The sequence below is a fragment of the Microchirus variegatus genome, assembly GCF_963457635.1.
Source record: "Microchirus variegatus genome assembly, chromosome: 20".
NCBI lineage: Eukaryota > Metazoa > Chordata > Actinopteri > Pleuronectiformes > Soleidae > Microchirus > Microchirus variegatus.
The window spans coordinates 8,437,309-8,453,096 of record NC_139821.1 but is presented as its reverse complement, the minus strand read 5'-3'; the positions used below and the strand labels follow the sequence as shown (position 1 = coordinate 8,453,096).

Genomic DNA, 15,788 nt, shown 5'->3' with positions numbered 1-15,788 from the left:
CTTCCTGGCTTTTATTACTCCACAACACACACACTTCCTTTCTCTGTGTCCAGAATTCCACCAATGCTGCTGCTTTGTATCCGTCTGTCACAATATGTATGTGTATGTATATGTATATGTATATGTATATGTATATGTATATGTATATGTACATATACATGTACATATACATAACATACATACATATATACGTATAAACAATGTATATACGTATGTATTCTATGTATGTATATACTGTATGTATGTGTGTATGTGTATGTATTTATGTGTATGTATGTATGTGTATATATGTATGCATATTATACATACATATATACACATATACACATACATACATATATACACATATACACATACATACATACATACATACATACATACATACATACATACATATATACAAATAAATACATACACACATACATATATACATACATACAATACATATATACATACATAGGGCAGCAGCCTGATTACATTAAAAACAACAAACAGCAGATACAATTTGAACTCATTCAGTGTAATGAGGGCTTGAATTTTGTTCAGATTGTAATTTGTTCCATGCATTAGGTGCTGAAAATCGCTTTCTGGCCCAGTTCAGTTCGTACTTTGGAGACGAGAAGTCGCAAAACATTTGTCGATTGGAGATCGTGACTTCCTTGTTTCCTCGTTAAAAGACAAGACAAAATAAAAAAAGGGAATAATACCCGGAATGGTTTTGTCAGTGACTGAGGCGTCGGGCACATTAAGAGGTCCAGTTAACTTTAGAATAAAGAACACAAAGGGACCACAGTGCCGCATGGTAAACACTATCCGGCTTCAGCATTCATCTCTGTAATCAATAACAGGCAAAAATATTCAATATTCTCCACCAAATAAAGTCATCAGGGCATCTAATGGCGCAGCAGGACTAATACTCGGTGTGGTTCTCTTCTACTGCTGTCGTCCATCTCCTTTGGTCTTCTGCAAAGCATGGTTGCAGTATTTATATCTAAGCATTTAGTAGATGCTTGTATCCAAAGCAGACAGATGGTGAGAGTGCAGAAGTGGATCCTAGTGCAGAAGGAGATCAAGGACAGAAGATGCTCTTAGAAGAGCTGGGTCATCAAGAGCTTCTTCAAGATAGAGAACTACACCCCCTTGTTCTGGTAGCGCTCAGTAGGTCATTCCACCAGCGTGGAACGAAACATGAAAAGAGTCTTGATTGTCTTGTGTGGGGTGTTGGCACCGCCAGACGACAATCGGAGTAGTCGAGGGGTAACATAAGCCTTTATGAGACTTTATGAGACCACTTTGTAGTCTAGCATCAGTGATTTGAATTTGATGCGGGTGGCTAAGGGTAAGCCAGTGGATATTTGAGATATTGTTGACTTTCGGTCTTTTCTGACCAGCCTGGGCGTCTGCGTCAACAAGGCATTTCTGCCCAGAGTACTGCTGGTCAGTGTCTGGGTATTTTTTTTTCCTTTTTTTGGACCATTTTCTGAAAACCCCAGACATGGTTCCATGTACTGTAGATCAACAGAAGCAGCCTGTCTGGCTCCAACATCGATGCCACATTCAAGGTCACTGAAATCTCCATTCTGATGCTCAGTTTTAAAAAGTGAATGTTGTGAGGAGAACACTGAGGGAAAAACAGAGAAATATCCCCTGAATCTGAAAGCAATCTCAGCTTGATCTGTCGGAAAGGCAGCATTACAAACCCTGAGCCCTTTCTATCGCATGAACGGATTATTATTAAACACAGTGGATCCACATGTATTCCCTAAAAGTCACGATATTCTTGACCAATGCCACATAAATTATCATTTTAAAAAAACAGTAACACATGTCCTCGTCTTTTCCAAGAACATAACTCGAGAGGAATGTGCGTGAGATTATGGCACGTTACTGATAACTAGGTAAATAGTTACCATATGGACACAACTTCAGGAACAAAGACGACATATCGTGCAAATGTAATCGTCAAATAATAAAGTTTTGGATTTCATTCACCATCACTTACACCGTCACCCAGAATATAACTCATATCCATACATACAGTATATATGTTCTGGTCTTTATTAGACATTTAAAGTTACACTCCCAGCCTCCTGAGAGCGGCCCAAAAAGTGGGTTTCCTCCCTCAATATACAACGCTTTGAAAACTTAGGCCGCCATTAGTTTTGTTGCTTCAGCAATGCTCTAATGATCGTACCGTATATTTATCTTGCAATCACCTTTTTGGAACACATCCAGAAAAAACGGTACGTCTAACGTGTAAGTGTCAAGTGTGAAGTGTGACCTACCCTTAAACTTGAACAATACCACGACCCTGGATCTTTTAAATTTGGAACGGGGCCCTAATTTGAAAGAAACCCCCAAAAACTTTTACACAGTTCTGTGTACACTGAGCTCGCTCGGGATTTACTGCGGGATTAGGTTTAGTGCAAACAATGATCCAAAACCACAGTGTGAGATCCTTTAAAAATCCCGATTCCTGTTGACATTTCATAGCGGAGACATAAGAGCTGGAAATGTACTGAAGCTGCACGTTTTTGCATTTTTACGAGTGCAGTCACGTACGACTTTGATGCTGCTCAACCAGTCAGACATGACCGACCACGCGGCGGGTTACTACAGTCTCTGTACGTGCTCCTGCACTTGTCTTCCTTATGGGGTAAAAATCAAGTCCCCGTAATGTAAATTACTACATTTTAAGGTGAAGACATGTTTTAAAGTCAGGCTGCTGAGGTGATGGTAGGATTACGACTCACTCACAAGAATAAGACTTTATTCTCAAAAGATTGCAATTTTATTCTCATAGTAGGACTATTCTCGAAGATTACTACTTTACTCTCGAAAGATTGCGATATTACTCTCGAAAGATTGCGACTTTACTCTCGAAAGATTGCGACTACTCTCGAAAGATAGCAATTTTTTTCTCGAAAGATTCCGACTTTTTCTCGAAAGATTCCGACTTTACTCTCACAAGATTCCGACTTTACTCTAACAAGATTACGACTTTACTCTAACAAGATTACAACTTTACTCTCGAAAGATTCCCAGTTTATTCTCACAACATTCCGACTTTACTCTAACAAGATTCCGACTTTACTCTCACAAGATTACGACTTTATTCTCGAAAGATTACGACTTTATTCTCAAAAGACTACGTCTTTATTCTTGAAAGATTACGATTTTTTTTCCGATAAGATTATGACTTTATTCTCACAAGATTAGGACTATTCTCATATTACAATTTTATTCTCATAATATTCCGTCTTTATTCTCATAATATTCCAACTTTATTTTAATAATATTACGACTTTAATCTTGAAGGATAACGACTTTAAAATTACGACTTTATTCTCATAAAATGACAACTTTATTCTCATAAAATGACAACTTTATTCTAATATTACGACTTTATTCTCGAAAGATAACAACTTTATTCTTGTAATATTACAACATTTTAATGTGGCCATGTAAAAAAGCAGCCTCGATGCTCTGTGTTCTAAGGGTTAAGACAGAGTAAATCATTCCATAATGTTTGAATCCCTTCTGCTCAGATTTTGACTCTGAGTCAACAGATAAACACACATAAGCCTCTACAACATGGTTTGGCAAGTAAATTCAGCCTTGGGGCAATTTTTATTTCCGCGCAATTGAATACCAGGTCGTATCACTCCTAACCTTTTTTTTCTTCTCATCTAAACTATACAGTCTTGTTGTCTTCAAGAATTTGCCACAGATGTTTACTCGTGTCTGACTGGGTTCTTGTTTTTTTTTTTTTTTGAATAAAAGCCAGTTTTTTTTTTCAAATTAAATGAATTTTAATTCATTCATTCAGCAGCATTATGTGTGCATAACGTGTGTATGTGTGTGTTTGGTCATTCAGGAATTTTCATCTACCCCTTTGACCTCTTCAGGGAAAATAAACAGCCATAACTCCTCTTAAACAAATATCCTCCCTCTCTCCGTCACACACACACACAGTTGACATATTCATGTAGATCTCGCTGTAGAGGCTTATGTGTGTTTACCTGTTGGTCCTGAGAGACTTTTAAACACAACAAACACATTTGAACTCAACAAGTTTATGGCGATGGAAAAAAAGAAAATGCCGTTAAAAGATTAATGTTTGGGGCTCGTGAGATTCTTCGGCGTGCTGCGACTAAACCGCTACTTAAATCCCAAAGACATATTTAAAGCGACTTCACAGCCCACATGCTTTCAAATGCCATGCAATTTTCTCTCTTAAAAGCACCAGAGACTGGGATTTCCCACAGTCTCTCTGCGTAATAATTTAATATCAAAACATCTACATATGCAGATATATTATTTTTCCCTGATTTAAAGAGTGTGTGTTCCTTTAAGGCCATGGTGGTTTTAAAACAGAGAGCCATTAATAATAATAACAACAACAACAGAGTGTCATTGTTTCACTTTCTGGCGTGACCTCATTGTGCTCAAATCAACAATAGTCCCATGAGCACCGCGGGCACCAGACGACATCAGCTGCACAATGAGTGGATGAAGTAAGACGGAGCCTCACCCTCGTCGCCACATTACAATCACACATGACCTCACACACACACACACACACACACACACACACATTAAATGTAATGGTTACCATCCATCCATCCAGAGTGTCATGAGCTGACACGGGGCGAAAGGCGGGTCACACCGTGGACCAACACATAACGGACGAACAACCATACGCTCTCACACTCGTGCAAATTCAATGAAGAAAGGTGCTGGTACTGACCAGAACCCAGGACCTTTTTTTGCTGCAAGGCATCAGCACTAACCACTGTGACACTAGGTGGTGCCATGTTGCACTGTGCATATTATAAAGAAACACATTTCTGTTACATTCAAGCCAAAAGCTTTGTGAAGTTGATGAGCGCCACACGACTCTGGGAGGGAAGCTGGAAGCCAGCTACGCTAGTAAAGCGAGACTAAAGCAAACTGAGATTTAGGTTAAGGAATCAACCCCGCTTCTCTGAAACATGAGAACGTGGTTGCACTAGCAGTGTATTGGCAACAGAAGTTACGCACGGAAGCTTGACATTTAAACTCTAAACATTTGTATAAAATTCAAACATAACGCTAACTCTATAGCATAGCTAGCATGTCAAAAGTCTAAGTAATGTTATTTTGACCTGTTTTTAGGTCGCCACTTATAAGACTTGTAATTGTAAATAAGGCCATATACTCACATATAATATACATTTTGATACACTTTAAAACATTTTAAGAAAAGTTAAGAGTTTATATACACCAATTCCTTTCTTATTTACATTATTTAAGTCTTAGTAATGTTAATAACACTTAACACAAGGTATATATATATGTTAACAAGCCTATACGGTTACTTAAAAGAAAAGAAAAAAGTTAATAAAAGGTTTTAATTAACACTTCATAGTCCAATAATTGCTAATACATAGTTTGTCAATATTTATGACACCTATAAAAACTGTTTAACAGTGTCGTAATTATGGTTTTATTAGCACATGTATTGACTTATTCATGTTTAGACGCATCTTTTGTGGATTATTATTTGTTAATGATGAGAAAGTGAGAATGTCCTCCACATACATGCAGCCATACAAGACACACGTTTTACCAACATATCTACACGTTACATAACGTCAGTGTTTCACATCTGTAATGGCCAACGTCCAGGTCTGGGTTCTTTCACACACACACACACACGCACACATGCTCAGTCTTATTTCGATGAGCGAACACTTCTGCTGGAGGGGAAGGAAAACAGAGCTGCAGCGAAACTCTGTGTTTACCTTTAGATCACCCTTCAATTAACATAAACACACTCATACACACATCCACGGACCAGCAGCCACTGCAGCGTAGCAACACGTTTGAAAAAACACAACACGAGGGGTCAGATTCTGATTTGATTTCCCCCTCCCTCTTATAACCTTCTCTATGATTTTACTCCCGATTCCTCGCTTTGTTTGTGATTTCTGCTGCTTTGAATCAAAACAATGACAAAAGCATTAGTTTGATGACATTGGGATGAAGAAGAACGAGTGCTTTTTCATCCAAAACACAATAAACTAACTCAGGGTCAAGAGGGGGTCAGTCTACAGAAAAAAGAAAAAAAACTGTTAGCAAGGGGGCAATACAAGAGATCCATGATGATATTGGACAGTTTTTCAAAGTAAAAGTGCTTGTTTTGATATAAAATTATGCATACGTCATAATTAAAACATATTTATGATGCACAAAAACAGAAATAAATAGAATGATGAGGATAACTGTAATTAAAACAGCTTAAATATATGTAATGTAATGTCGAGTGTCATATATTTAATAAAGTAATTACACTTTAGCAAATCCCAAAGTTCACAGACGCTTTTCCGCTATAATCAAAAGAACCAGTGACCAGCTAACCGGACGTTTTTTTCTCCATGCACCCAAAAGTCAATTAGCCAATCTTACATGTATAAAGCACCACTTCCTGGCTTCTTCTGGCTTTCAAAATAAGAGCCACGACTTCCATTTTTTACTATTTCTTATATCAATCTTTTGCCATAACATTCACTGTATAAGTTAATTAAAAACTGGGTCTGTCTTTGGTACATTCCCTTTCTGTAACGACTGGCTTTTGTACAATTGTTTTTGGGATTTGCAAAAGTATTTCACGTTCTGTAACAACGCCTTGCTATAACGTACGGTGGCCTGGAAGTGCAGAGACGATAAAGCAGATACATTCAGACATTCATTTAAGGTTTGAAGATATTTGAATTTTCTTTTACATATTATATCTTTACAAACACATTTTTTAGCCTATGTGTTATATTTAGTTTAGAAAACACATTCATGTTGTCTTTCTAAGAGAAAGAGGAACAGACGAGTTTTGCTTCACTGAGCACACAGAATGATGCAGCCCCACCGCGCTCACAATCTCACGAGCGTTGTTCACGTTTACGACATTTTACATGTTTATCCTTCCATGGACGTGTGGCCGCACGTGTGTCTGCATATTTCTCTGCCTACAACAGCAGCAGCAGCGGAGTTACAGCCGCACAACTCTGCAGTTAAATGTGTTATTATACGTCATTAATAAGCAACTGGGTCATTCTGTAAAAGTGAACAAATCCTGATGAAGTGTTAGAAAAACAGTTACACTGTAATGAGTTAAAGGTGCAGAAGTCTTAAAGTGTGAAGTCTTAAAAGATTGTCATGTAGTGAAGTAGGATTTAGAGGTCTGTGTGCATATGTGATTTATGTCCATCTGTAGCCTTATATATGTGTGTGTGTGTGTGAGAGTTATAAGAGTATGAGTTACAAGGTTCCTCAGCACAGGGAAGGGGGTTTTCCTGTTCTTTTCGTAGGCTGGGTCAAGTGTACAGAGGAACCAATGTGCGACACACGTGTTGTGTGTATAAATAACACATACAGAGTGATGGTCGCTCGGTTTTAAAGCTGCAGTGTGGAACTTTTAGTGACAGTGAGAGGGCATAAAAGCTGACTGCAGGTCAGGAGGTCAGGGGTTATTCTAAGTTCAAGTACACATTTTCTAATGTTCCAAATACTCTATTTGATGTTAAAAAATCAAATGTATGAGCTGGAAACACAACGCTGTACAGTTATCGCATGACTCGGCTCTGCATTCGTGATAGTACCTGGTGCTTTTTTTAAGTAGTTGCTACGGAGATGTTTTAAGCGAGCTGAGCTGATACTACAACATTGTAGTATCGACAGACTGCCGACCACTGATTGGTCAGAGAGTGTCGTCACTGGAAGAGCCATGAGCGCGGCGTCCGACACAGAAATCAAGCCGAACAATGCCAATGCAATGAAAAAGACGCGCGTGCCGTCATGGTTTACGTGACGTCATGTTTTACGTGACTCCAGATTGTTAAAATGAGTCTCTAAAGTAACGCTAAACTTTAAAAACAGAGGCACACATACACAGTTACACAGGTACACTGGTTATTTGTAGCGCTGCTCTTTTCGTTTAATAAACAGACCGCTCAAGTTCGACTGTGGCGCGCTAACGACGCTAAAAGGAGCTAATGCAAGCTAACTGGTAAACGGTGCCTGGACTCTGGTGTCGCGGCACGTAAACATGACGCCAATGCGCGTCTTTTTCCGGTCAGTCGTCATGGAAACGTGTCGTGCGTTAATGCGCGTAAACCTATTGCACAGCACTACATTTAACCCTTTAAAGTACTACTCAACCGTTTGGTTGACCACACTTTAAGTCACTATACCTCATTAAAAAATGCATCAAGCTGAACTCAACCTGAATGAGCCATCTCTACTGTTTGGTGTATTTGTGCAATGCTAAAAAAATCCACTAGATTGCACTGTGTCTGTGAGCAGTACGCCTTTTAATACACAGCGAGAGAGAGCGTCATGTGGAGCTGATTAGGCTTAATCAACATTAAGTGACCTCATTAATCAACGGTTTGAATGGACGCTGACATTATGTTTGCATTTAAACTGCAGTTATATGACAAACACTGTGATGCCAGGCTTACAGAGGGGTTTTATTTTTTTTCAACGGGTGAAAAGTGAGAGTAAGACTTTAAATCCCGCTCAAGTGTCTGTGATGACAACACTCGTGTTTTATATATCTGCTGTAGTTCACTCGGGACACAGACGCTGCTCTGTGATCCACTCATCTCATACAAACTATTATTTTACACACACACACACACACACACACTAACGCATACATTACACATAAGTACTGCAAAGCTGTTTCATATTCAAACAGAGTCCGCTGTCATCTCCCTCCCCCACATGAAAATGAAAAGAAAACACACATTACCCCCTGGACAGAGGAGGTTGTAGAAAAAAGAGGAATGTAAAGAGAAACAGGCAGAGCTTAAAAAAAAAGAAAAAAAGGAGGATAAAATGATGGACATATGAAGAAAGGGGAAAAGCAGGCATGTAAATCCGAGCATTAGGAACAATGCTTCTTTTATATACTTTGAGTTTTGATCACCAAAAAATGTACACGGGACAAAACAAACGGCTCCACTGTCTCACACAGGGCTGTAGTAGAGTATAGTATGGTATGGTATGGAAGCACATACACCCTGACAGCTTTGTTATACTAAACACAACCCATGTGTTGACACAGGGATATCTGTGAGCGTCTGTTATCAGACGACTGCAGGATGAAAGGAATCCACATTAGTCATTTTGGTTGTGTTTTTCCTAAAGTGCACCCATTTCCACAAGGTCTGAGAAGTAAACCTTGGGGTTATTTTATTTGCTGCGAACCATTAAAATAAATGTGTCGCCATGTTTTAAGAATTGACAGCACTTAATAGAGATGTTTCTAGTGTGTGGAGGGAAAAGGTTGTCTTTAAAAAACCTCACTTTTTGGATATTAGTACCTACAGTACATGTGGACTAGGACTGAGCGAGGGCCTGGCGTTAAAGGTTGAGAAACCAAAATGATTCAGTTTTAATGATTTCTTTGTTTTATGGAGCAAAGAAATTAAGAATATATTCACATTTAAGAAGCTGAAACAAGAAAAAAGCATCAGAACGATAAATCGATGATCAAAATAGTTGATGATTAATTTTGTATTTAACGATTAATTTACCGTAATTACGCGACAGTTTGTGCGATCAGAAAAATTCCAACAATTTCTGAAAGGAGTTGCACGTCAAAGGCAAGATGTAGTTATTACGGTAATTTCTTTTTGTCACCAGAGAGGAGAGAGTTGGAAAAACGGCTGCATCCTGCAAACTCTGGTGTTTTTTCAAATAAAACTGTGTTTTTTTCTTCATTTTAAATTGTTAATACACTATTTTAACATGTAGTAAATTGTAAATAACTGCCAGATATTGAAAGTTATCGTGTAAAAATGGACCAAAACTTAGTTCCAGGACATTTTCTTGCCCTTTTTTAGTCCAAATGGACATTTTGAGGCTTAGGTGTTAAAAACATACAGCTCGAATGGACAAAACAGCAAAACCAAAAGTCCATTTGTTACAATCTGCAGTGTCACCATTAGATGTCTGGACTTGAAGTGTTGTTTCTTCATGTGTCATAGGAAACCGGACGATATAAATCTACCAATCCATAGATATACACTACAGGGCTTCATGGTAAATGTTGGAGGAAAGAGAAGCGGATATTCTGTTTCTATAAAAACATACAAGAGCCTCAGAGAACACGTGTGCCACAGACTGGACGCACAAAGCATATTTTATATCACACACACCTGTTACGTAACAACAGACGTTTAAAGACGAGACTCGGTTCAGTCTCAGAGGGAAGTTCCCGGAATCACACACACACACACACACACACACACACACACACACACACACACACACACACACACACACACTTTCTCGCACTTCACACCCACACTCAGAATGTGGCATTTGCCATGCAGAGGCCAAGATGGGGTTACACACGCTAAAACACACACACACACACACACACATGTAATGTCAAAGAGTGACAGTAAAAGTATTCTGGGAGGTGAGACAAGTGGGAAGGAGTCGAAAAAAAAGGGGGACGGTGGTCACTGAGGGACACAGTGTGTGTGTGTGTGTGTGTGTGTGTGTGTGTGTGTGTGTGTGTGTGTGTGTGTGTGTGTGTGTGTGGCACAGCGCACGCTACAACACAATCAAAACACATGCTATTGTGTGTTAGGACACATTTTTCTTTTGATACACATCAGTTTTTTACTGTTATTACTTTGTGAGTGACATGGAAGATGTGCAACTGCCAAAAACTGCTCGGTGGCGAGTTCAGGCGTGTTCACCTGGAAGAAATGACTTTACACGTGAAGTGTGAAATCAGCTGCCGCGCACCTAAAGTCTGCTGTGATCTCAGCGTCAGCGCTCCAGGTGTCTTCCACCGTGGAACTGGATGGTATGTTCCAGTGTCAGTCTGGGACCACACACACACACACACAAACACACAATCTAACAAGAGTTTTTATTTTTATCTATATGATCATCACATCATCAGAATCTTTACAGAAATGATGTAAACACAACTGTGCCATAGATTCCTCTGACTATAGAGAGTAGAAACTAGAGAGTCTGTAATCCTTTATGGTCCAGTGTCTGTCGTCAGAAATGTATACAACTCTGGATTACGGAGTATTAGGGCCACATGTAAAAAGAGCTTTTGAGAGAAAGTAGATTATTCTTTTAGAAAAAAAAGTAAGAATTCTGCATCTCAGTATTCTTAATTTAATCTCTGACTTTAATCTCAGAATCCTGACTTTAATCTCTGACTTTAATCTCTGAATTCTGACTTCTATCTCAGAATTCTGACTTTTATCTCAGAATTCTGACTTAAATCTCTGACTTTAATCTCTGAATTCTGACTTTAATCTCTGAATTTAAATCTCAGAATTCTGACTTTAATCTCTGACTTTAATCTCAGAATTCTGACTTTAATCTTTGAATTCTGACTTTAATCTCTGAATTTTGACTTTAATCTCAGATTTTTAATCTCAGAATTCTGACTTTAATCTCTGACTAAACTCAGATTGACTTGAAAATCAGAATTCTGAATTTAATCTCTGATTAATCTGAGAATTATGACTTTAATCATAGACCATAATCTGATCATTTGACTTTTTCCCACTGCTTTAGAACATATGTCAATTTATGTTACCTTTCATCAACTTAATAGTTGTGTTCTTATTTCTTGTTGACTCCAAGATGAAATAAACTTTCAAATCCATTTAAGTCAAGTGTTTATGAATCAGCGGGATTAAAAAAAATCTTGTTTCAGTTAATTTGGTATAAGCCTTAGTATGATTATCATTTATTCTGAAGGTACAGCGGAGTCTTAAGTTTAATATTAATATTCCAGTCACTGTCCTGTTGCATCTTCTCAGTAAACTGAATTATTCTATTTTTTCGATTACTTATTGACTTCTTTCTCTTGTCAGAGTGAGGTCATCGCCCCGGTCACTGAGTCATGTCTGCCATGCTTGGAGAGACTGTGCGATTCCTACTAACGCTGTGTCACAGCTCCACTCCCCGCTGCTGCGCTCTATACATAGAGAGTGACTGAGATGTGCAAAGCATTCGCACCGTAGAAATAGATTCATCACGGCAGCTTCACACAGACGCATAAATCTGATCTTAAGCCAAGTGCACGCCTCCCTTTGGACCTGGTTTGAGTGTTTTTATGTCTGCGCGGTGATACTAAGAGGAAAATCAAACGGATGAAACGGTCAAAGTGACCCGACTGAACTTTTGACGCACGAGGGTTTCATGTGACAACTCAGACGCTTGGATTATCCCACAAAATTTACAGTGTAAAAGTATCGCTGAAGAAATCCAGTGTATTCAATGTCTCTAAGGTCATGTTTGTAAGATGATAATATAAAAACTAGACAAGTATTAAGGTCATAAAATAATATTACATCAGGGTTAATGTTACTAAAATGGTGGTGATAAAGCTCCTATACTTAGGAGTCGCTCTTTCATTGTACTTAAGTTGTGTAAAAAACATTTTACACAAGGGCGAAAATTGTTGTGGGAATAACACACAACTCCTTATATGGACATCCTGGGGGTGTTTGTTTATATGTCACATATTCAGGCTTTTAAAAAATGTGTTCTTATGTGTTGTTTGAGTCAAAGTTATGATTCATTTTATATCACATTTTTAGAAGTGATATAAAGTAGCGATAATGGTGCAGAAGTGAGAAAAATAGACATTTTGTTCTTTTCTTTTTGTGCATAAAAACAAGTGAAAGCAAAATTTGAACTGTGACGTGTTTCCAAATTTCATAAATTCAATCTGATTTTAAACACTTTGAGTACGTTTCGCTCAGGTGCGCTAATATAGTTGGTGAAAATGAAAGAAATTGCCTAGTTTGTGCTGAAGGAAAGGATACAAGACAGTCTATATTACACATTCATGTACGTTTTAACATAGTAATGGAAAAAATATTATTTCTTAATCACACATTGTGTACCTTCACTTTGCATATTTTAGGATAAGATTCAAACGGCCAACGTTGAAACGAAATAGCTGTGGCGAGGACTTGGCACGCGATGTGATCGTTACGCCAAACTGTGTCACGAGTTCCATGGTGATCCTTTATCATCGTCTACAGCTAAGTTAGTCATTTTGACTCTCGCTGTGAGAATGTGCACCCGGGGCTCACTGTGGTTACGCTAATCACTGTTTACGCTCGACGAGATACATCTGCGACACATATTCTCTATGATCACATACAGAGAACGTGTGTGTCTGTGTGTGTTTCTTATTGATTTAAATGTTGAACTTCTATTCATTATTTGCGTTATTGTTTATTGTCATGACTCCTGGAACTGAAACTTTATTTTGATTTGATTTATTTGAAGACTTTTATAGTTATTATGTCTTCTTTGTCCTGTTTTTGTCTCGCATTTATTGGCGTCTTAATTTGTGTGTGTGTGTGTTCAATCATCTCCTCCTCCCTAGTGTATTTATGTATAGTCTCAGTCGCTTTTTCTCTTTGTTTCTTTTATGTTTAGTCCCTGAAGGAAGATGGGAAACAGTAACACACAACAGTTTGTCTTCCCTCCTCCATGTCCTCGCGTCCCCCTCTTTCAAACTGTACAAACAGCCTGAATCAATCACAACAATATGTCTTACTCTTTTCTCCCAATCCTACCCCCACACCACCCAGAGAGGTTATTACATTACAGGTTACATACTGTATAAGAGCTATGGATTGGTTTCCTGCATACATTGATCATAATCATCACGCTTGAGCTAAGAACGACTAATCTTTCTAGGGTTCTTCTCTGTCTCATTGAGGATTCTGCATCGCATCGGGCGCTAACTTCTTGGCAAAGCAGCAGTCGAACTTACTGCATCCATTCATTTACAAAAACTGTAGACTGGCAGATATATTTTTAGATGACTTTCTAACCCTTTACCGTTTTACATGCATCAACAACTGATTTTTTTTATCAGTCAATGTAGCTCTAAACCACATCTTCAAGCTCATTTCATTGAGAGGATATACAGGATATGAAGCCATTAGTCTTGAGCTTCACTTCCATTTTTCCACCACCAAATCGGAATTAATAAAATACAACATATTGTTATTGTTTGCACATTGTGTTTGTTCCAATCTGTGACTTGGGGAAAAAACCTAATATATTTATTTACAGCCAAATCTTGAAGAAAACCAGGAGATCTCAAAAGGCTCAAATAATTTTCCTTGTATAAAACTAAAACAATTCCATTACAGGCAGTGTTTAAGATTATTTCCAGATAAAGCAGATGTCTATCGTGTACGTTTATCTCTAAAGAGGTGGTGTCATTGAGTAAAAACATGCTTGCTGTGAGTGAAGGATGAGTCTCCATCACTAAATGTCTTCACCACGAGTTCTGTTGGACTGAGTCGACTGGACGCTGCAGTGACTCACTATCGCCTCTTGAGGTACAACGTGGTATTAGAGAAAGGCTGTTCTTCATATTCTGTCGATCATTTAACTTAAAACTTTGCATATGGCAACTTTAAAGCTCTGCTATGATTTTTAATGCCAAGTATTATTCCAAAATATCATTGTTCTATTGCCACACATATGCAACTGCCATACCAGAGTCCCAAGAAGGGACATTACTGGCCCCAACACCAATAAATAGCAACAAAAACTTAAGCTAAACTCAAAAATATTGGAAAAACAAAACTGAACCGTCTGTTCATAAAAGTCCTGTCAATAGCCACAGACCTGTTCTCCAAAATTAACCCTTCCTTCTTGGCATTAGCGAGTACCTGCTCTGTTGACCCATGCAGCTACATTGTCTTTATAAACCTTTTGCACCCAGACTCTAATTGATATTTGATGGACGTCGTGATCAATTCCTGGACTCGGAATAGATCAGAGACACTCGGCCGAACCCAGAGAGACACACAAAAACAACACAAACAACCCTCTGATCCCCAGCTCTCACAAAGGCAGGACATACCACAGCTCTGTGGCAAAGCTAAGACAGGAGCAGCAATTTAGAGTCACACATCGACCAAGACAGAGAAAAAGAGATGAAAGTGTGAAGGGGACAGGGACGGAGAAACAGTTGGACACACAGAGGAAGAGCGAGTATTCACATTTTTTGCTTTTTCTCTTGCAACTTCTACCTGGAGTGAACTGAAACTGAGTTTTCTGTCTGATTTGGGTGCACTAACCTGCAGGGGGCCGCTGGCTGGCATGGTGGATCTCAGCGATGTCAGGTCAATGTCCCGGCCCTGCTCCCCTCTCTCTGTCTTCCCCATTCCCTGCATAATCAGACGCACACTCACGCACCAACTGTTGCCCCTGCTGCAGCGAAAATGCTAATGCACGGATGGCAGTGTCCGTTATGAGAGGAAATCAGTCCTGATGCCAGGCACCAAGCGCCAGTCAAGGCCACAGAGGACAAACAAACGGCTCATTCACTGCCCCATCGTGGTCTCTGTCTCGCTCTGTCTTGGTCTTTGTCTGTGTCACACTATTCTCCCTTTGTGCAAAATCATTTTTTAAAAGTGGTACGTGAAGCACCACAGAGAAAACCAAGCAAACACGATGAGAGATTTCAGTCTTGTCCTCATCTCATGTACGACCGTAAATTCAATCACCACTTCACTGTAAACCAATAGCAGCAAATCCCAACCAGGTTCCTTCTATTTATGCCTGTTTGCTCAAGAGAAACATTCGGCCGTATTTCTGTTCAGTTTAACTAAGGTCAGATGTATTACCAGTAAAGAACTGAGACTCCACTGTGCAGAGTTTACACGTTACTGTAAACCAGGAGAACCCAAGGCTCTCCAACATTGACCCAAAGACACCAA

General features: G+C 38.9%; 1 protein-coding gene across 1 annotated transcript in view; it reads right to left on the bottom strand.

Moving 5' to 3' along the window:
- The window catches only part of LOC310941468 (ninjurin-2-like), a gene marked incomplete at both ends in the record, with an annotated part of 30,271 nt that extends 15,029 nt beyond the window's left edge, over nt 1–15,242 (bottom strand). The window contains one exon of the mRNA XM_083906648.1: nt 15,147–15,242. Within this exon, the coding sequence (XP_083762774.1) occupies nt 15,147–15,242 (96 nt within the window). The remainder of the gene's footprint in view (nt 1–15,146) is intronic.
- Between the last annotated feature and the right edge of the window lie 546 nt (nt 15,243–15,788).